At 40.9% G+C, this 22,064-nt stretch overlaps 1 protein-coding gene across 5 annotated transcripts in view; it reads right to left on the minus strand.

The window, feature by feature from the left end:
• Positions 1 to 3,981: 3,981 nt before the first annotated feature.
• Positions 3,982 to 22,064, minus strand: part of LOC112573775 (glutamate receptor ionotropic, NMDA 3A-like) — an 84,629-nt gene continuing 66,546 nt past the window's right edge. For all 5 annotated transcript variants that reach the window (XM_025254373.1, XM_025254371.1, XM_025254372.1 and 2 more), the window contains 6 exons: positions 19,399 to 19,532; positions 15,237 to 15,387; positions 14,522 to 14,812; positions 11,231 to 11,350; positions 10,919 to 10,995; positions 3,982 to 10,426 (listed from right to left, as the gene is read on the minus strand). In XM_025254373.1, coding sequence (XP_025110158.1) covers positions 9,421 to 10,426; positions 10,919 to 10,995; positions 11,231 to 11,350; positions 14,522 to 14,812; positions 15,237 to 15,387; positions 19,399 to 19,532 — 1,779 coding nt within the window. In that variant the 3' untranslated portion in view covers positions 3,982 to 9,420. The remainder of the gene's footprint in view (positions 10,427 to 10,918; positions 10,996 to 11,230; positions 11,351 to 14,521; positions 14,813 to 15,236; positions 15,388 to 19,398; positions 19,533 to 22,064) is intronic.

Raw genomic sequence — 22,064 nt, forward strand, 5'->3', positions numbered from 1 at the left:
ATCAGAGTAGAGCTTCTGAAGATTCGGTCGAAAGCAAGTAACGGTTTCCCTGTGAGCACCAGTCAAATGTTAATATGCCTAAGGAACATTCCCTTTTAAGTAAGGTAGCATTAAAAAGGTTTCTAGGATATTCATTACCTGCATACTGTTTGGAAGCGAACTATTGTGATTATCCTACATACTAAATAAAATTATTATTATTATTATTATTATTATTATTATTATTATTATTATTATTATTATTATTATTATTATTATTGCTATTACTACTACTACTATAGAGAGGAATGCAAGAATGTTTTAAGATACTTATTGACTTGCGTACGTACATCACTCCACTCCCTAATCAAACTTCAAAACAAGAATCATATGCACAGGGTTGTCCATAGGACATATTTTTCTATCCCATCCCATCACGTCCCATTGCAATTTATGCCTGTCCCATCCCGTCCCATCCCACGGGACGTTTCCCATGGGATTCCCATGGTATTAACAATCCTATGGACAACACTGAAAACCACTTTTCGGCTTTTGTTCTATAATTCCTGCTACTTCACATACAATAGATGATTCAGAGGAAAGATTTAAATCCTTGTTGAATGAAATAACAGTAAATTTATTTTGCAATATCAAGTATCGACTACCATGGGAAATACAAGTGTGTGCTGTCCCGTCCCATCCCATCCCATGGGACGTTTCCCATGGGATTCCCATTCCTATGGACAACACTGCATATGCAGAAGTCAGAAAGACTTTTTAAAATAAAAAAAATAACAAATACAATCTACCACACAAGCAACAGTTGGAGACAAAACATAATCAAAATAAGAAGCAAAAATTTGGAAATTGTGCCTCTGACAAAAATATTTCAATAAACAACCTCGCAAAAGTCAGATTCTGGGGCAGGATCGAAGGGTTGAAGAGGGAGCTGGGACTGGAGGCTGGTGGGTGTTTGTAACGAGGGCGATCGGTCGTCTGCCCCTCAAAGGGCAAAAGAAAGAGGAGGAGGAGGAGGAGGAGGACACGAGGAGAGGAAGAGGCGCGGACTAAAGCTTGGATTGTCTGGAGCGGGATTCAGCGTTTGCTGGGCGGCTAGGTCCTCAATAAGGCAAAATTGGATCGGGACACAAGCACATTAACCGGAGACTGTTTAGACTGCCTCGTGCGAGCAATTTTTCTGACGTGTCTCGTCAAGCATAACCCTTTCATTGCTGGCCAGCGGCTGCTTGCCTTTAACCTTCCTGCAGCTGAGAAGCAGGGCCTGAGCTAGTAGACTCGATAAACAGTAATGGGCTGTGATGCTGGGTGCGCATGACTTGGCGAGTCCATAGGCCGTTAATGGTAGCGAAAGCTGTAAGTAGCTTCACAAGAACGACAACCACGCCAGGGGGCGGGAGAGGGTTTGGAAACGTCAGCCAGGGACAAGTATGGTTGATACCTTACCACCTGAATACAGCCGGGAACAAAATTATGTCAGGTGGACTGAGATCAGATGAAAGAAAACAGAAACCCAGACCAAAAAAAGTCAAAACAAACAAGCTCACAGAGACATACAAACAAACATCAACAAAAACAGACTGAAACACAAATAAATATGAGGAACGACTAAGGTAAAGTAGAGCTTTTTTCCCTCTCTCTCTCACGAATACACAGAGAAAAAAAAGACAAACAGAGCTCTCCTAAGTTCTTAAGTAAGCTGTAACTTTATTACCTATTCAATTTACAGAAAAAAATTGTACCAATGGTGATCGGTGAACTCTCTGACCCCCACTTCCCATCATTGCCAACTGCAAACCGTCCTTATTGAGCCAGAACTCCGCCACAGCCAAGACTTCAAGGTGTTTACTCGTCAGTCAGCTGTGAGCACATTTGTCGATATTCCCCAGGGGGAATTCTCGACACAGCTGGACTGGGAACAAGGCCGTCGACGCCCAACTGACCTTTCATGGCCTCAAGACACGCAAACCTGTGGGACACCAAGCGCATAGTTGCAAGGCTTGCCGTCCTCCCTTCGGTAATTTAGCTTGAAAGTATGGCGTGGGTGAGGGGAGTGGGGGGATTGGGGATGGGGGAAAGCGAACAGGGACACGAGCAGAAAGACAGCAACGACTACTTACGTCTGCAGGCGTCTGGACGTTGCGAAATATTGGTCTGGGACTGGTAAAACTTCATTTCTGTAACCAATGGGAACGGGCCGCGTTTAACGAACTTTCTGGACTATTTTTTGCCCCCGGTGCTGAAGGTTGATCCTCCTGCAGAGACGTGATAAGGGCGACCGGGGATGGACGCCTGCCGTCCGTGCAACAGCACGCGGGCAACGGACTTCACGCTGTTGTACTTCGGTGTCAAGCCTGATGTCAGCCAAACCGACAGGTCCTCCCCGTGGTCCTCGAAACACAGGGTTTGAATGACACCCCTTCAGGTTATCTCAACCCTCGTTTTTGCATGCAGAATGACAAAACAAGTCAGCTGAATTCAAAACTAAACGTAGCATCAATTCTTTAATTTCTTCTTTTTTTGTGAAAATTATTTCTTTTTAAAGAATCTATCCTCGTCCTATACACATAGCTGCTCGATACAAAACGATTCACCTTTCTTTAGTATCTGGAAATTTGTGACTGGGTTCTAGTTTGGAGATTTCCAATTTGGTGGACAATAATCCTCTGGCAATGAATCTTCAGTTGTGGGAAGAATTTTGTCTGGTGCCTCAGAGGATTGTTTTCCCCCCAAAACCTTCAGTTGTAAAACGAATATACCAATGAAACTAGAAACAGATTACATCATACCTGAGACATTTTCCATACTAGGTATCTCAGAATAATTACCAGGCAATAGCCGTGCAGTTTAAATTGCTCACCGAATTCTCCCCACAAATTGGAAGATTTGTTAAAGGAGAGAATCCTCACTCTTGCTTCCTAGAGGATTCATTCCCCCTAAAATAGTTAATTTCCAAATAGTAGAAAAGAATGAAACTTGAAGCAGCATTATTTCCTATCTGAGACATTTTCTATGCCAGATGTCTGAGAATGATCTCCAGGCAACAGTCGAGCAGTCTGTCTCATCAAATCAGGGAAACCATAATTGTCACAGTTTGGTTTACTAAATGGCCCTTCTTATAACATTTGTATAGCTGTGCTCAATCAACAACATGTGAAGCTTTGAAGAGAAAATCCTGACAAATGTGATTAAATAAATAAATGACTAAATAGTGAGGTAATGATATTTATTTAAAAAGTGTTACAGTTTGCACCAAGTCCACTAGCTGCTCGAGGTTTTATTGTAAGCAGTACATCCCTATTAGAATCGGGATCTTGGTTCGTCCACATCTGAGTATTGAGGTTCTTGACAGAGAAATGACAGCTTGCCTTGCTCCAGACGACTAGAAGTCAATAGAGGCAACATCTAGCTTCAAAAAATAAATTATACCTTACTTTTCTCATCGACCGGCTGGCGCTAAGGGGGTTAATGTACTTTTGTATGACCGTGGCTTTTCTAATGATTGATTATTCTGGAAGAAAGCAAGAAATCTTCCTCGCTTGTGGACAAAAGAGAGAAATCGGAGCACTTCCATCTTGGCCTTGCTGAGTGACAGGGAGTTGTGTCCCCATTTGGTCAACCAAGGATCATTAAGAGGACCGGTCAACGAAACTAGGACAGAACCAGTCGAGACTCTAGTCGTCTACCCGTCGTCTGTGCAGTTGCTGGTGTATGTATGAGGAGGTGTATGTGGGGAGGACTAGAACATCACAGACAATTAATTCTACAAATAAAGGTTATTGTCTACAGTTGACAACGTATGTGTGCGATATTGCATAGATACTTATCAATACATATTTACATACGTGTTTGCATACACACACAAACAAACATCGTGTACATGCATAACACCCACACAAGCATCCACACGCATGGGAAGACAACATCATTACACCAGTCACCAAGGGGCAGAAGAGAACAGAGGCAGCTAATTTAAAATCCCATCACTGCGAAGTGAGGTAACGTGTTTTATTGTGGCAAACTGTCAGTTAAATCTGCTAAAAACGAACATGGGTTTCATGAAAATAATCATGTTTTTTGCTGAAACATTTCAAACTGCGTCAGAGTGGGGCTCCATTAGCCAGCGCCCTCCGTGTCGCCTCCAAGACGATGTTGACGATGAAAACATTTCACAGTTTAACAGTCAGCCGCCAAAATCAAACAAACCAAATATTTCAGGCGTTTCACCCAAAAAGTCTCGATCTCAAAACAATGGGGTATAAAGGAGAGTTAAACAATTGAATTTTATCTTTTCTTTGTGGGGTTCTATTCCTTAATTAGACACTTGACACACTCCTATGACTATGCTGGACTCTATCCTACTAACAATTCTATATAAATGAGATCCCTTCTGAGATGTTGTATCAGTGTCATCTGTGTTTCATATCAATTTAAATACTTCCTATTTAACATTTTTCTTGTTTTAAATAGGGGCTCGCAAATTTTGTCGGTTGCATACTATTAATAAAAGCTTAAAGCACAACCAAGTTTTTCTGTGACTAATATTCCATTTAAATTACTCAGAAGTCGCCTTCAGCCCTATCACCTGCACAAATCTAGCCTGTAAGTGCAAAGGGCATCCATAATGTGGATATCAACCCACGGATCATAGGTCAAACATCACTGTTATCATAGTGTGGAAGATTATGACCTATGACCTATCACCCCGCCATTTTTTCTCGCTGGCAGTAGTCCGGATGTTTTTGCTAAACCATCTCATATCTTTCCTTTTTTTGTCCAGGATTTACCACATGTTTGCTAACAGGACAGTTGGCAACCTTTTCAGACAGTCTAAGTACCCCTTGGACATCTCTGCGACTGAGAAAGGTCAAGTGGGATGTAAGACACCATATGCCCAATTGTACCCCCTTCACCTCACTCGGGTGTCTAGACAAGGAATACATTAGTAGGGAGTCTGGCCTACACTGGACCTTTTTGAATTACTCCAGATAATTCCCTTTAGTTTGAGGGTGAGGGGAACAAAATAACCACTCCATCCTCTACATGATAGAATGCTGTCAACACTGTAAGATTTATTTTGAGTTAATTAATTAATCTCAAAATACTCCCCAAGATACGGCTTCTTTAACTTGTTTTGTTTGTAAACACAAATGTCACAAAATGTTGCAAAGATAGTGTTACCATGATGATGGCTGAACCATAATAGTTAACAGAATTCCTATGTTAAAACTAGTTATTACTACATATCAAAACAATAACAAAGGTTTGATATCAATGTGAGGAAAAAAAAATGGAGAAACAAGTAACGTTCGATAGAATGTGATATTTCAGCAAACACTCTTTAAAGAGTATAAACACTTTTTGAGAAGAATAATGTATGTCATGGACAAGACCGCGGTTTTCTTTTTACATTGACAAGGAGAAAAAAAAGCAAAAGGAAAGATAAACGACAAAAAGAAAATGAGAGGAAAGGGAATTTGTAAATTTATTCCACCATTTCAGGAAACAATTTACCCACAAAACTGCATTTCATTAATTGGCACTCGGGACATTAGTTCATTAGTTGCATCGGAGAAATTGAAGGACACAGGGACATGTGCAGAGAGAAGCTGCAGCTGCAGAGTCTTTCACTCCATCCTTCCCTCTCCCTTGCCAGAAGCTCTACTAATACATCAAAATGAAAATTTCTTATGCTTTTCCAGAATTTCTGTCTTCCTTTTACTTCATTTTCATTTAACTTTGGAGTCAATTCACAAACAAACGTTTATTGAACAGGAAATTTGTCTTTTTCTCCAGAGAGAGAGAGAGGAGGGGAGACTTTATGGAGGATTTAGGATTGATGCACAATACATTCTCTGTTCATTCATACATTCATTGATAGCCGTGTATTCAGAGATGCATTGACCTACACCGGGAGAACAGATGTTGACACAAACACTCTCTTCCCACCCTCCACACACACACACACTCACAAAACACACAGATAGATACACACAGATATACTTACACACACACACCTACATACACACTCAGATTGCAAGCTGGACCTCACAGTCTTACACTTTCATTAATGCTGCTGAATAATATCTTTATGTGCAAGCAAAAAATAGTTGGCAAGAGCACTTTCATTCCTCCATTTTTTGAAATTTTAGTTTGAACGAAGCCTTCTTATGGTGGGAAACTTTCCAGCAGCTTAACACAAAGTTCTACTGATGGCAGAAAAAGTGGTTCAAAATTTCAGACTCAGTTTCAGATGCACATGTTAAATATTTATAAAAGGTGGAGTAATATGTCTTCACTTCTAATACTTAGCAAACTTACAAGCTCTGCCACTCTGCTCTTGATCCTATCAGAATTAAAATGTCTGAGATTAATATTTATTGTTTCATACATAACAGTAGTCTTCAAACATGTTAGTGAGACGATTAACAAATGCCAAATTAACATTTATATTAGTAATGTGCTTTATAAAAGGCGAAGATGTTAGCTGTTAGAGTGAAGTATTTGTGGTGTTAGAAAATAAAAAAAGAGCAAGTGAGGGAAGTTTTTCTACTCCAAAAAGCGATCCTATTTTATGATCATAGTCATTACAGAAAGCTTGAGGTCGAAGCTTACGACGGGAACAAGATTTTAGGGCGAGCTTAACAACATGAACTGGAAATATGTTTAAAACAGACATTAGAAAAAAGGCAACGCCTTGACCTTTGACCCATATTTTATCTCCCTATTCCGTGTGTACAAGCAATGAAGATCCTTGCTCTTCATATGGAACATCACTAGCTTTATCGTTTTCAAACTGTGACAGAACCTTTAACCTTTACAAGTACAGTAGTAAACGTGGTTGTAAGTAGAGAATTTTCGAGGTGACTGAACAAAAGCAACAATTAAAAGCAGAAAGAAGTTGGATGCTTTGTCACTCCTTTTGCAGTCAGCCAGAAAGGCAATCATATCGAAAATATATAAAAGAAAGAAAGAACAGATTTTGTTATTGACAGGTTAGAAAGAAACAGAGGAAGAAAGATTCTAAACATCCCGATGTTTGTGGTAGACAAGCACTATTCTGTAGTTCCTTCCTCTGCTACTGAGCTTATGTTACATCACATGTAAACATCACAAAACATTTAGTATATAGTATATCCAGAAGCCAACCCCTTCCTCCAAGCCGTGCTCCTCACACAACCTCCATTCATGACACACACAGTCATCATGAATCCCACTGATTTTTTTAAATTCTGAAACCATAACATTATTTGCTTGATAAAAAATATTGGAAGACATTTTCCGTCTTCGTCTTTATGCGCTGTTGCTTCGTCATCATCCCGTTTGAACACCTGAAGATCCTATGCACAGACATTAGACAACTATACTCATCTAATCTGCTCTATTACCACCCCCGAACATTGAAATTATTCCTTATTTCCTTCCTTCCATCTTATTCATCTGTCACAGCTGAAATAGGTTCCCAGGGAAAAACTCTGTTTTGAGAAGTCGCCAAATAATTGTACAATTTTGTTAAACTGTCTTCAACCTTGTTTTTGTTTGTATAAAGTGTGTGTCTGCGTTCTAAGGATGCGTGTATTCTTTTCTTAATGCTCACATGTAGCAACAAATAGAGGGAGAGACAGATAAATAGAAAGATAGACAGATACACAAACAGATAGCTAGCTATTCAAATGGAGAATGTGGAGGGCGGTATGATCTTTCCAAATGTTTAAAATCTTTCTTCACTTAAGCCGTCTGTCACTTGAGTCAATTCCAGACCAAACGGGGAGACTTTCTCAAAGCACGAACGACAACTCACTGGTATAAATCAGTTATGAGCCTTGCCTTGTGGACTCTCAAACCACACAAAGTATTCTTCATTGTACTCGTCTCACATCGTCCGTAAACATAAATCTTGTCAAGAAATATAGACATCTCAGGAACACACACATTGGAGGATAAAAAGACCATGGAAATCACCAGATATTTAAAAAACAACAACGGTTAACGCTTTTCGTTTGGATAAATTTGAAAGAAAGAACTCAAAGTACAGCATACCAAAAATAATATAAAATATTTGGGACTTCATGCAACATTTAAGAAGGCCTTACAAAAACGAAAAAGTTTTATAGGAATATGCTTATCTTATCCATTGTAATCAAAACGTGAATTCGTTCATAAAGAACTTGAAAGGCCTCCTGATATGAACATCCTCACAAGACCAAAGACAACATCATCCACATGTTGTGAGTCATGACCTAAGCCGAGAGAGATTTTTAAAACACAAAATGAATGTAAGTAGTTCCTATATTGATGTAGTTAACTGTTAAACGGCTAATACAATATTTGTGGACAAAATGACGGGCGCTACACTATGTTGTTGGAATCGTACTATTACACATGAGGTCTAGTCCTAGGTGACCACCATCCACTTTCACTACAATCTGTCAGCAGACATGCATATATACATGGCTTACATCTGCTTTCATCTCAGACAGTCGGTCTCACACAGAAAACTCACATCAAGAGTCCACACACACACACAAACACACATTTACTTTCAAAGAACAAACAGTCTGTCTCTGGAGTTCAATGATAGGGGAAATGTTCCCCTCTCCAAGAAATGTCCCCACACTATCAACCCTTAGCTTTAAAAACGCACATAAAATGCCATTTACATCTTCATCTTAGTAGAGCAATCCAAGAATTAACCAGATTATTCTTTAATTTGCGTGTTGTGATGGAAACAGACAAGTTACATCAACACTTTGTCTGAGCAGCTGCTCAACAGTCGTAAGACCAACATCTAAAAGGCTAAAAACTAGCAAGAAAACAATGGTGTACCTTGACGAGTGATAGACTTTTAGCCACACCTTGTGGAGTCAAAATCTTTAATTTTTCTGTGGCAGACAAAAAATGTAACATTCAGCTTGCTTGATCTCTCACAGACTTGAACAAAGACGACCATTATATCAGCCACGGAATCTTACTTTACCCGTTGAAACTCACTCAGCTGTTGCCGAGTGCTTAAAAGAAGAAAGTCGCTGGACCTATACAAGCAAGGAAACAAAGTTGAACCCCATACCCGCAGAAGCTCTTCAAGATAACCAATCCACTAGCCGAACACTGAAACTCTTTGACACATAAACACTTCCAAACTCGAACACTTTGTCTAGACGGATAAGGCTGGTCGGGAGTATCCATCGAGGGCGGGTGATGGGGCTAGCCGAGCCGAGCTGAACCGAGACGTTCAGATTGCTTTTCACGATGCTTCTGGGTTGAGGGACTCAGGTCATCAATAGGTAACTTGTGCGTCATCAGCAAGATATGACTGCCTTATGAGGCATGGCTGTCACCTCGTCACGTCTGCACGCGGCCCATCCATGACACGTGACTATGCCGAGGGCTGAGGAAAAGCCGAAGGACTGTCCACGTGCTCGCTCACACTGGTGACTGCTTGTATTGTAACAGCGCCAACTTCTTCTCCAGTCTCGCCTTCTCTCTCAAAGCCTTGTCTAGTTTTCTGCTGAGATCCAGCTCAGACGTCTTCCACAAGAGAAGCAGTTCCTCCTTGGTCATAGCCTCCAGGCACACGGGTCCCTCCAGAGTGACATCAACGGAGCACAGGTGGTCCTGGTAGGACCTTGTTTTGTGCAGCAAGGATCGCACCACACTGTTCTCCTTCGGCAGGAGCGCCTTGCTACTCAAGGACGACGAAAAATTGTGAGTGTCGTCAGAGAAGGTCTTGTGCAGGTTGCCATGGCAGCCGCTTTCCAGCCGACTGTTGGCTGCATTGTCCGTGGACTCCGTGTCCAGGTTGCGTCGACGGTCACGACAGAGGTCTCGCTCACGCCCTCCAAAGCCTTCAGCGGACCGTGCGCTCACCAGCGAGCCGTTGGGAAGAGAGTCTGAGAACCGAACCCTGGAGGGACTGGCGTGCAGGGGCGGGCTTCGACGAGCCGCGGCCAGCGCGGGCTTAGGGGCCGAGACTTGAGGCCTTCTGGCCACGGCTCCGTTGAACGGTGACGACGAGGATGACGATGAGCAGGGTCTGGGCGAGGCAGCACCAGCTGACATGCTTCGCACGCGAGGTGAGTCGCCGCCAGACGAGCCCGACCCAGCGTCGAGTGAGCGGAGTTTGTTCAGAAGGTCCGAGTAGCTGCAAGACTTGTCCCCTGTCTCCTGTCGTCTGGCCGGGTCGCCCAGCAAACACTGGTCAGACTTGTCCTCCTCCTCTTCCTCTTCCTCCTCCTCTTCCTCTTCTGTCATCTTGTTTGCATGGTGGCTGTCTGTGCTGCCTTTTCGGCCAGGAGAGTTTGCTGCCTCGGCCTGCCTCGCCTGCTCCAAGTCCACGTTGGCGCCAAGATCCTTCAAGGGGATCTCGATGATGGTCGGGGAGTCCAGGGTTGAGTCGTCCATCAGACCGCTGTCCTTCATGTCTTGCAGCCTGCAATCAGCAAGAGTAAGGACAGACTGACACAAAGGAAAATACTCTCCCCTCTAAAATACCTTTCTCCACTTACATCAATATGATCAGTTTCAAGGGTTGATGTCCAACTTATACAGAAAACTATGCTTATCCCCACCTTTTCATTTTGGGCTATTTTATTTGGCAATCATGATACTCTCATTGCTAAATATTATATATAAAAAGCAAATAAAGGGATAAAATGCCAAGAAAGATACCCTCTAAGCACTTCATCTCAAATACCATTCTTGCAATACTTTGATGCTTTCTGCAAATTAAAGTCAAAATAATCACCTTCAGAAAATAGGCGAGAATACAACTTTATACATAAATTGAGCGGCATTCAGATTCTGACGTCTGGAAAGATTATTTACATCAGGCTCTTGACTTTTAAGAAAATTTCCACAAGGACTATAGACTACCTCTTGTCTGATTGAGGTCAAAGCAGAAATGCCACCTGAGGGTTCTTACCATTTCGCTTTTTCCACGATATCATAAAAGTTCCTGTTCAAACGCTTAGCCTTCGCATTTTCTGCAAGTTTGTTTTTCTGAAAGAAAAGAAAGTTAATATACATACTCCTTACAATATTGATAAGAAAAGTTTTTTTTCAAACTCCTGGTTTAAGGCTACTGTTTCGTAGTCCCTGTGTTTGTGAGTTCCGATGCAATGAGTTTTGTAGTAAAAGTCACTACTTTTGTCGGTTAGAAAGAAAATAAGTATTAAAGATGTCAATGGTTCTGAGCGATATTTAAAAATCATGGAAAGCCATCACTGCAGCTCACCCTGATGGTACTTTTCTGGAAGAGTCTGGCAAAGTCTCTGTTGCGCATAATGCCAAGCATCTCACGAGCGGAGTCGTGCGGAGACACCAACTCCACGCTTGTGATGATGCGGTGTAGGCGCTGTGGACAGACAGACAGACAGACAGACAGACAGACAGACAGACAGACAGACAGACAGACAGACAGACAGACAGACAGACAGACAGACAGCACACACAGACAGACAGAGATGGATAGAAAAGAGTTTCGTTAAAAGCTCACTCTAACATTTGGAGTCATGCGACCAATATACTTGTGAATTAAAAAAAATGTTAAACTAGCAACAGTCTTTCAGAGCATTTATACAATACATTCAAGCTGTTCTTGTCCTTCATGGCATATACTTTCCAGAGATGGCCTGAGTGTCCAGCGAAGTTTTCTGTCGAAGATACCACTGGATAATAGTTCTCTCTCTGGTTCTTACTGAATAATGTTCTAACATCTCTCTTGCTTGTGCTGGCAGCAGTCAGACAAATGATTCATAACACCAGCTATTTTTTGGCCACCAGTGACCAGTGATTTAATTATTTTCTTCAGTACTTTCAGGATCAGCGATGTTAAGGCCTTTATACTCGTCGAGATGCTGATCTGAATCTTTCTTTGAAGTAGTACAATAGGAGACCATTTGATGATGCGGGACATATTGCATCTGTAAGTTTACTAAAAGTGTTTGGTGTGGTGTTATCTTAATATCAAAATTCCTTTATTGACCGCTGCACGGCGAACACTATGTTGGAAATTCAAGATAATCCCGAGGACTTTCAAAAGAAGAAAGACATGCATTTTACCAGCAGTTTATTTATTTATTTCTTTGTTGTCTTCCTCTTCTCTTTTTCCTCCTGTCCCCAAAGGAGAAACTAGCGGGTTCAGTGCCGAGGGTTTGATACAGCCATCATTCTTTCGGGCACAAACAAATTCTGAACTCTGCCACAGGGAAACCGTTGTGGTCGATGGCGCTGGTTCGCGCCGATTTCATTATCTCACCCCCCAACACCTTTTTTTTTTTTTTACCCGGTCGATATGATGCGCCCCCTACTGGCAAGAAGAAGACAACTTGCGAAAAAACGGACATCATTCAATCGCTTTCTGCTCTGGGAGAAATATTTATTTGCAACTATAAACAAGGGGATCGAAAGTAGAACGCAAGCAAAATATTTTCAATCCCCTTAAGAAATGAATTTTAACCACGACAAGACAATCGTTGGCATTAACTCGGTCGGACTTTGTTTTCAATAATAAAAAAATACAAGAGTCCTTGGTGAAGAATTTCTCATTTTGATGTATTAGAAAATAAAGAGAAGACCGACAATGTGAAGGTCCCACCGATGAAAGATATCTGCTTGTCTTTCCTGCAACTTCTTTTTTGGCTCAAGTGATTAAATAATAAATTTTATAAGTGAATAGTTTTTATTCAAAGCAGTTTCAAAGTTAATTTAAACATTAGTAATTTTACTAAATGCGTACTTTGAAAACTTGGAGTTTCTTGGGTCCCAAGGGTTAAGGTCTTTGAAGGATTGGAGTTCTGGACGCTCAAGATATAGCCAAGGAGCAGTCAGGCTACTATCAGCTTGACATAAAATGGGAGAGAAGTCTTTTTATGGCTGTAGCTTCCCAAAGAAATGTAGCTTCCACACTGTAAAGCGCATCATTAAGGAAACCATCAAAACAGCCTTGGCTGTTGCCAGGAGACAGTAAATCAAGAAAGCCATTGCACGAACACGGGAAAGATTTTCGAGAGATCAAGAAAAGACAATTATGACGGGCCAGTGACCTCCCGTTGCCTGTCGTAAGACTGAGGAGAAGATGACCGTCAACGAGGGAAGCGGAAGTTGCAGGGAGACCTCTGGCGGTCCCTCACATTGAGATCTCTAGTGGTTTCTCAAATCGAGGCCAAAAGCAGTTTATTTTATATTTGTGGAGTTTTGATTTGCATGCTGGCACCGAGATGGGGTTTTGTAGTTCCTGTCTGGCCTGGGTACGAGTCAGAAGGACTGAGCCTTTCTAACTACCTATTAGGTCATCACGTGACAGGATGTAGCATCATCAGACGATTTTACTGTCAGTGTTTGTACACTACACCAACTACACGTAAACAAAACACTGTTTCAACGAGAGATGCTACACTGCCAAAGATCAGCACAACAATATAGTATTTTTTAAATATTTCTTTATATTAAAAACAGATTCCACAATTACTAATCTAATATTTTTAATATTTGAGGTAAACACTATTCTCGATTATTATTATTTTTTAATTTTAAGATAGGACATTTCTAGATTCAAAAGCATCCACGAAAGTTTGAGCTTAGGGTTGTTCGTTTTTATCATTCTTTTCAAAGGTAAAATTTCTTCCAAACAAATTTAAAAAAAGAAGAATATAGGATAGAAGGAATTAAAAAAAAAGAGAGGAAGTGAAGGAGGAAGGAAGGTCTGAACCCTTATTAAGTATTTCGATATCAGTCTTTAAATTTAACACCCTATGTGAAGAGATTATTAAAGATAATTGTTCGTAAGTCCCTGTGAAATTCGATAAACATTCTCAGTGGAGGAATGATAAGAAAAAGAGTAAACTAGTTACTGAAGTCACAGCCTGAACTGTAGTGTTGAAAGGATATCAATAATGCAAAGCAAGAGAATACAAAGTCCCCTAAATTACAAAATATACGACTGTTTCGCTATAGTCTTTAGGATATCCTAGAGAAAATGTAGAGTAAATCTGTAAAAATGAAATGGGGTTCGTAAAAAAGTGAGCATATTAATGGAAGATATTTTTACTCAAAATTACATAATTTTATATAATGATATACCACAGATGTAGCCTTTATTATGTTTAACCCCACTGTGGGGTCATGTTGTTAAGTAAGCGAAGATGTAAGTGTAAACGGTTGGCAGAGTATATTCCAGGGTTGTCCATGGGACATATTTTTCTATCCCGTCATCCGTCCATGGCAATTTCCCATCCCGTCCCATCCCACGACGTTTCCCGTGGATTCCCATGGTATTAACAATCCTATGGACAACACTGAAAACACTTGCTACTTCACATACAATAGATATTCAGAGGAAGATTTAAATCTTGATGAATGAATACAGTAAATTTATTTTGCCCTATCACCCCATGGGTTCCTATCCATTCCATGTCGAGTCCTCCATCAAAGTCGAGGTCGAATGCTTGAATGCAGATCATAGTAGGTGTTCATCTGATAGGGTTAGTTCACTGTACCTTACACTCAGCGCACAGAAGAGCCTTACCTGGCTGAAAAACATCAGGTGGACGCTCTTCCAAATGCTGGTGCTCGGGGCTTCCCTGATGAAGGGCACCAGCCACTTGAAGATGACATACTCGAGGGCCAGAGTTAAGAGCCCCACACCGAAGCCCACACACAACATGACGAAGAGGCCGGCATGGTGGCCAACCTCCAGCTTGGAGTCCTCCTCGGAGATGCGCTTCTTGAAGCAGTGGGCGTCGGCGAAATGCACATCCTTGAGGTCGTCCACGTAGCCAGTCTCGTGGTACTCCTGGATCTTTTTGCTCAGGGCTGCCTGGCAACGAGAAAGAAGCACTGAAACGGCAACCATTCATATCTGCATAATTGCATTTGCAAACGCATTAAAAAAGAAAAAACAAAAACCAAAGAGAAATAAATACAAAATAATTGTTTAGTTAAAAGTGCGAAAGCGTGTTATCTAATCCTGAGAGAATATGTTCAAAAGGCACTGCGACACTTTATCAAAAACCTGACATCTGATAGAATCACTTTCAAGAATGAAGATGTGAGTATAAGATATCACCCAAGAGGCAGTAGGGACTATTAATCTGTTTGACAAAAACTAAGGATGACCTCGAAAATAATCACAGAGCAGTTTTCAGGGATCACCAACAAACATTAAATTCATTATTGACATAACCCACTAAGCACGGCTGCATTCATGCACTATTCAGGTGCTGGACTGTCTGGATACTGACTTTAAGAGGAGAGTTCTTTGGAAGACCAAGACCATACTGATCATCGCCAAAAATCTTGGAGATGAGTTTGAGCTCGCAGGAAGGCGCGAGGTGAGCGCGTGCATAATCCAAAATGGGATAGTCCCCCAGATAGGCATCTAGTCGTCCTTTTCTGAAATAACGAAAATAAGCAAGTTAATGAGAATTATGAAAAAAACTATTTTTCCTATGACGTATTAAAGCAAATTAAAAATCCCGATTTCTGTAACATACGAACACGTGCATTCATGTTTAAAGAAGCAAAAGAATAATAATAATTAGCAAAAAAAAAAAAAAAAAAAAAAAAGAAATATAATTTAATATCCTACCCGTCTCAAAAAAGAAAAATAACTATGATGATAACAGATATTTCAGAATGTGTTTCATAAGACAGAGTTTCTTACCAAGCAATACTTGAAACCTTCGGTTCACCTACTACAGTGAGTGCACGTGAGCGCCGAAACCTTCTGTTACATTCATTACAAAAATTATAAGATAAATATTGGTTGTAATTTCGGTCTCAAGTTGCACGAGGCAAAGTAGGACTCCCAGTCATCCAGTAGGACACCTATTTGTAAGCCGAGCACCCATGGCGGTGCTTCATGCTAAGTGACTGGACATAACGGCCTCATCCATCATGGCTGCCATCACCAATCCCAGGTCAGTCATTTGTTCGTTCCGCTTAAATAGGTTTTCTTTTACATGAGTGCGCTTTCGATCGTGCTCAAACATCACAAATAAAGAGAAAGAGAGATCAACTTTTTACCCTAAGTTGCATGGAAACGTAAACTCATGAACTTCAAATTATAGGCGACTAAAACAGAAAAACTAAAATATGGAAAACTCGACTAAACGAAGAAGGAGAAGAAGAAAAGATGACAAAGGAACGCGAACACAACCACAAGACTTGATTCATTGAAGACCAAGAATCCGATGGTAGAGACCATGTTAGGCGTAGACAACCCTTCGTACACCTCATGCTATGAGAAGATCCACGTGCGGTAATCAAGTAAAACAAGTTTCTCGCACCTGTTCAGAGTTGTCTGCCCTGTGAATGGAGGAACTCGAAAACGGCACCGAGCACAGACTGTAGCTCACCTAAATGTGTGAAAACTAAATACATTTAGTCCAATAATATCTGTCGACAAGGTGAGTTCAAAATTCAGATGGTGGTGGTATGCAAGACTGCCAAACGATGTTGTTTTCGAGATAAGCATTCAAGAAAAGTAATTTCAGGCGAAGCTAACAACAAGAAGTACTCCAAGATCCTATTATGTCATCGAATTCTTGGTTCTCTGTGAAATCAAAAAAAAAAAATAAGGGAAGAAGATGAAAGTGCGAAAAAGAACAAAGAACAGAAGAATAAAGAAACAGAGAAGAAAAACAAAACAAAACAAAACTTTGTATAATTAAGGGAAATAATTTTTAGACCACCAGAAGTTATTGATTGCTGAGGCTCTCCCCATCTCCTAAGCCAGTCCCGGAGAACTCTTATGTCAGCAAGTCGAATAAAGTCAGGGAGACAACAACAGTGGCTTGGAAAGCTGCCAAACCTTAATCAGATTAATGAGAGCGATGATTTCATCAACTGGTGTTCAGCGATGAGACGGTGGAAAGCAAAACGAGCGTCACGGTCGACCGAGGGTTCATGAATGGTGTGATCTCGTAGGTATCCTCCTACCCCGGGGGTGCCTTTATGAACAACCACTGAATGGTGTCTCTGTCACAACCCTCAATGCCAGCTCTTGTAAGCATGAAAGCTTTAGTAGGGTACTGTGATTCTTTGATGAATAGATACTGCATAAATCGGTAATTTTATTAAGATGGCTAGTGTTCCCTCTAGAACACAGTCCACTGAGAAAGGGTAAAAGGAGGGAAATGTTTTGCCCCAAATGTTATTTGACACTGTAACTGTTGATGGCTATGTTTTGTCTCCATTAAATTACTTGCTGCCTGGCTTCTAGCTCTCTGATACTCATTTTCTTCGTCCTTGATACCCGAATATCAAATTTTATGATGTTACTTAGCTGTCAGTGTGAGATTTGATAAATGCTTTTTATTCTTATTCAGGGAGTAAGAAAAAATTAATTCAGAAGCGAAAGTAGGGAAAAGGAAAAATAAAATTATATATATATATCATAAATATTATTTATTTTCTTGCAACAGCGTAGGAACAATAGAACTCTACCGTTTCATCTTCTGGTACAACAGTGCATGAATGAAATCCCTTCCAGCTCCAAATTTATTTATAGTTGACTCAGACTCTCTCACACACTCATTTGCACGTGCGCCTATTTTCTCGCTCACTCGCAATCTCACAGGCACACACACACCTGATTCCATAGCCGTAAATAAGTAGCAGGTGAGAAACGCCAACAAAATTACAGAACACGAGACATATGCTACAGCAGCTGGCTATTCTTTTCCTCAAAATACTATCCTACACAATGTGAGTCGACCAAAGTATTTTTCAAATGCAAATTTCAAGAAAAGATGTAAAATAACAGAATATTAACCCTAACCCTAACCTATATGACACATAGCTGGTCCACAAAATATAATATCTAATTGTCCCTCTTGTAAAACTGTGCGCGTGTAGGTTTGTTCTTAAAGTTACCGGTGTCCTCGTACTCTCCGACTGCTGACTTGAAACTGTAAGAAACAGTCAAATAAAACATAGCAGACACCTAACTTGCATTTGCTCGATGACCGCTACGTTTCGTTTGACTCCCTATCGTAATGTACAGTTTGTCTTCAAGGTCCTAGGTGTCCAGAAGGCGAAAGTTTGTCTAAATAAAATGCGGCACACAGTCGACTGGTCAGTCAGATAGCCATAGTACTAAATGATCACCCGCCTCCCCCACCTTCCCTGAGACTGAGGCAGAGTCGAGATGGAGGCTGTGAGGACCTCGAGAGACATAGAGGGCGTTGACTGTACAGACACCAGCACCCTGCGACTACAGGCTGTTTGGTAGAAGGGAGACACGACTCCGCCACCCTGGGGTGGGCAGCCGCACCCTTCGTAATTCTTCGGTTGGCGAAAGAGTGTTAGTGTAGCCTGTCGGGAATACCACAAGCTATGGCCGTGGTCACGTGTCTGAGGGCGTGCACTAGTGTGTATGACCAAGCGTAAGGTGCGTGTGGATTAGTGAGACTCCCAAGAGATATCTCACAGTTTAAAAGGCGTGAGCAAAATAATCGCATTCCTGACTAGACAGTCAACTAGGTTAGGGACATGCCTATGTGGAGTGCCTGGGAATAAATGTTTGTGATAGACTAAAACCTCTTTATTAATATCTTCCCGATTACGACTCAAATATTTGTCACGGACATATTTCGCTACATAAATGTCAACTCTATTACGACTTCACAACCCGACTTACGACCGACAGTTTGAACTCTATTACGACACATTACGATTGCAAAATGTCATAAATAAATTAAATATATCAACATTTTGAAAGAAACTGCTTGTTCTACGGTTCGCCTGTTATTTCAGCCCAAACCAAATCGATCTCTCACATAATTATTACCATATCGGCCCAATACAAGGTCCAATCCATCCAGACTCAAAAGATCTCAGATGACAGGAGTAGCTATTAACCTTAAATATTATCAACCGAGCAATGGGCTGTTCCAACAAGTTCACTTATCATCATGCTAAACAAAAATGTCCACCTTGCAATACACATTGGGAAAATAAATTTCACAATGGGGCATAACACGAATTTCTTTTAAATCGATGTTTCTTCGATTGTTAGAAAAAGCCTTTGTCGTCAATATTCTTCAGACTTAATAAGGAAGTTTTACAAGGTAATACAAAACAGTTTTATCAATCATTTTCAGGAAATGACTTGTCTGCTATGCTAGTATTTCATAAGACATTACATGATACCTCAAGAATGACATTAAAGTCTAAACACACTTTGAATGGATATTTTTGTGTTGTGCCGGTCGGGAAAGCTGTACAAAGTCCGTTATTTACGTGTCAGACCATGTGGATGTGACAAACACATAAACACACATAACAGCACATCTCTCTTATTTTCACTTACGCATGCGCGCACACATGCACACTCATACAATCGCGAAATAAAGTCACATATTTTGAAATATTTTCTGGAAGACAACACCATGTACTCACATGACCCAGTCGATGCCCACGTCTGTCTTGGGGACGAGGTTTCTATTGGAGACATCATACAGCTTCGACTGAAGGCGCCTCAAGAAATCGTCCACAGCACTTCCCTGCAGTGTGCCAATCCGAATGGACAGTAACTGCCGACAGATACACAAACAAACAAATATCCATGTTCTTCAATGCACATGGCAATAAAAAATATATAAAAAATAATGACTGACCGGTGATTTTTAGTAAACTAGATTTTTTACACATTTATTTTAGAAATGGTTAATTGGAGGAGCGGATAGACAAAGGAATTGAAAGATGCAGTGTGTCAGGGGGTAAGAGGTCCGGGACATTTACGGTTGGAAGCTTGGAAAGTCTGACATCTCTCTTCTGAACATGTGGTGATGCACTTCATACACTAATGTGACATAATCTGACATTGAATGCGTGCACAAGCCGTCACATGATCTGTAAAGGATCCCAAAATACTGCACGAGAATAGTAACCCAGTCTGCTAACAATAGACACCGACTTATGACAGTGAGAAGAGAAAAAGAACTCTTGTTCAGGCCATCGACCGTTCACAAGGGATGTAAGCTACAGAGTCAACACAGTAAGAGACAATTTGTATAACTAGGTAACACAGAGAGATTCACAAGAACACAACATTCGGAGTTCGGCATCGTCTGGAGTCAGCCAGTAATTCCGTAGGAGTCAGTAATTCACAAAATATGAATATATTGGACGTTTGAATCTACATGCGTCTACCATCATCATCACCATCAGTCATGAAACCTCCAGCCAACCAGCTATTAACTATCCATCAATCATCCTCACCATCCATCGTCAATCATCATAATAATAATTTTGAAGCGGCCGAGAGAAGAAATTATATTACTGCGATTTATCTCTCTCTCACACACACACCCCCTCGTGTTGCCGGTTAATTTCAACGAAACCTCTAACACCACACCTACGCTGGGGTCTTTGCCTGACGTGTCTTCCCTCCACATCTTAACTGAAATTTTGCAGACCCACTAGAAGTTGAGAAAATCTAGTATATCCAGACAAAAAAAAAAAATTAATTCAAATCCATCTATGGTTATCTTTAAATAGAGAAAATTCTCGTCAAATGCGGGACTCGACTGCAAAGTATTTCTTCAGTTTCAGTCAAATTTCAGAAGGTAACACTGTGTTACATCTGATGACGATCCTCGTGTTTGTGTCGCACGAGCAGTAATGGCAGGAGGCAAATATCCCGCAGTTTTTTAACACAAAGATTAGGATTCTTCCTTGTGGCATCGCAAACAAAACAATTTCAGAAACAGTCATCTGAACAGGAGTCCTCTTGTGCCAAACACGTTTGTCAGACGGTTGTCCATTATTCATATGACAGGACCTGAAGGGAAGACCTCGCCACGAAACAAGATGAGTGGTCCTCGTCAAAGACTTTTATGCGTTTATACTTAAACTATCCTTCACTCACCAATCTGTCTTTCCCACCATTCACACCTACTTTATGAGAGAGGGGGAAGAAGAGAGAGAGGTATTGAGACTATCTGTGAACGAGTAAAGGCGAACCAATGCGACTGTCCACTCTCAGCTCTGGAAATGCAAGCCCAGCGCCCTTCATTTCCTGTATGGCAGAGGTCAGATCCTGTTTCTCCTTCCGCCCTTTGTGCCCGGTGTGCGACAGTGACATTTAGCGGGAAATGGCACGTTGTGCTGGTAGTAATAGGGTCGTCAGCAAAGGACTGATAACATCTAATATCAGCCTCACACGGTGCGACTACATCCAACTGAAAGCCGTGCCAAAGACCTAGTCTTCCGTAACACAGTTTACATCTGATATCGGTGCGAAATATTTTCTTTACATTTTCTCACCTAGATTATAGAAAAAGAAACATGTGCTGAAAATAATTTATCCACATCAGGCAAAATTTGATTTTTTTGTGCATATTGGTGACTTTGTGCAGCTTAACACCTCTGCCATTGACATCCAATGGGAAACATTACACTGTTGTTTAATTCTGAGATTATATTATTAAAGCCTCTGTGATATAAACGTCTCCAAATATTTCATTTAATGGCAAACGATCTGAAACTTTAAAAAGAGGTATTTTCTTTCAAAATTTATACCTTTTGTATCACCAGTCGAATAGGAAGATGCGTATTGTGATGACTTTAAGTATGAAGGCCTCATTTATATTATTTATAAAAGTAGTACTATTCTTTGCATGTGATTATTTACGAACAAATTTATGCAATACTCCTTTTCTTTTCCTAAAACATTAAGATTCTGGTAGTGTTACATCTAGTAGTATCAAAGGTGGGAGAGAGGGAGAGGCAATGTGTAGAACCTTAGCTGGAATGATCAGCAAGGAAGCTCGTTACTGTAGTACTTATCTGAAACGATCACCAGTTCCCTATGTTTACCTTCTTTATATCTGTCAAGTACGCGGCGAATTTCTGGCGTCTGAATCGATGGGAAAATTAAATGCTGTCTAAGCAAACTCCGGGGGAGAAAAATCTATTTCAAGATCCAATAACATGTGTAAAATTCTGCTCGACGGACCCTCGAGTACTTAGTGCATCCCTGTGTGCAGACTACCTACTGGGAAGCTGAGGAGCAGGTGATGCTCAGAATAGTCTCCATCATGGCTGCAAGCTTGGTTTTGATT

Source organism: Pomacea canaliculata, linkage group LG10 (assembly GCF_003073045.1).
Source record: "Pomacea canaliculata isolate SZHN2017 linkage group LG10, ASM307304v1, whole genome shotgun sequence".
In the NCBI taxonomy this organism is placed as follows: Eukaryota; Metazoa; Mollusca; class Gastropoda; order Architaenioglossa; family Ampullariidae; genus Pomacea; species Pomacea canaliculata.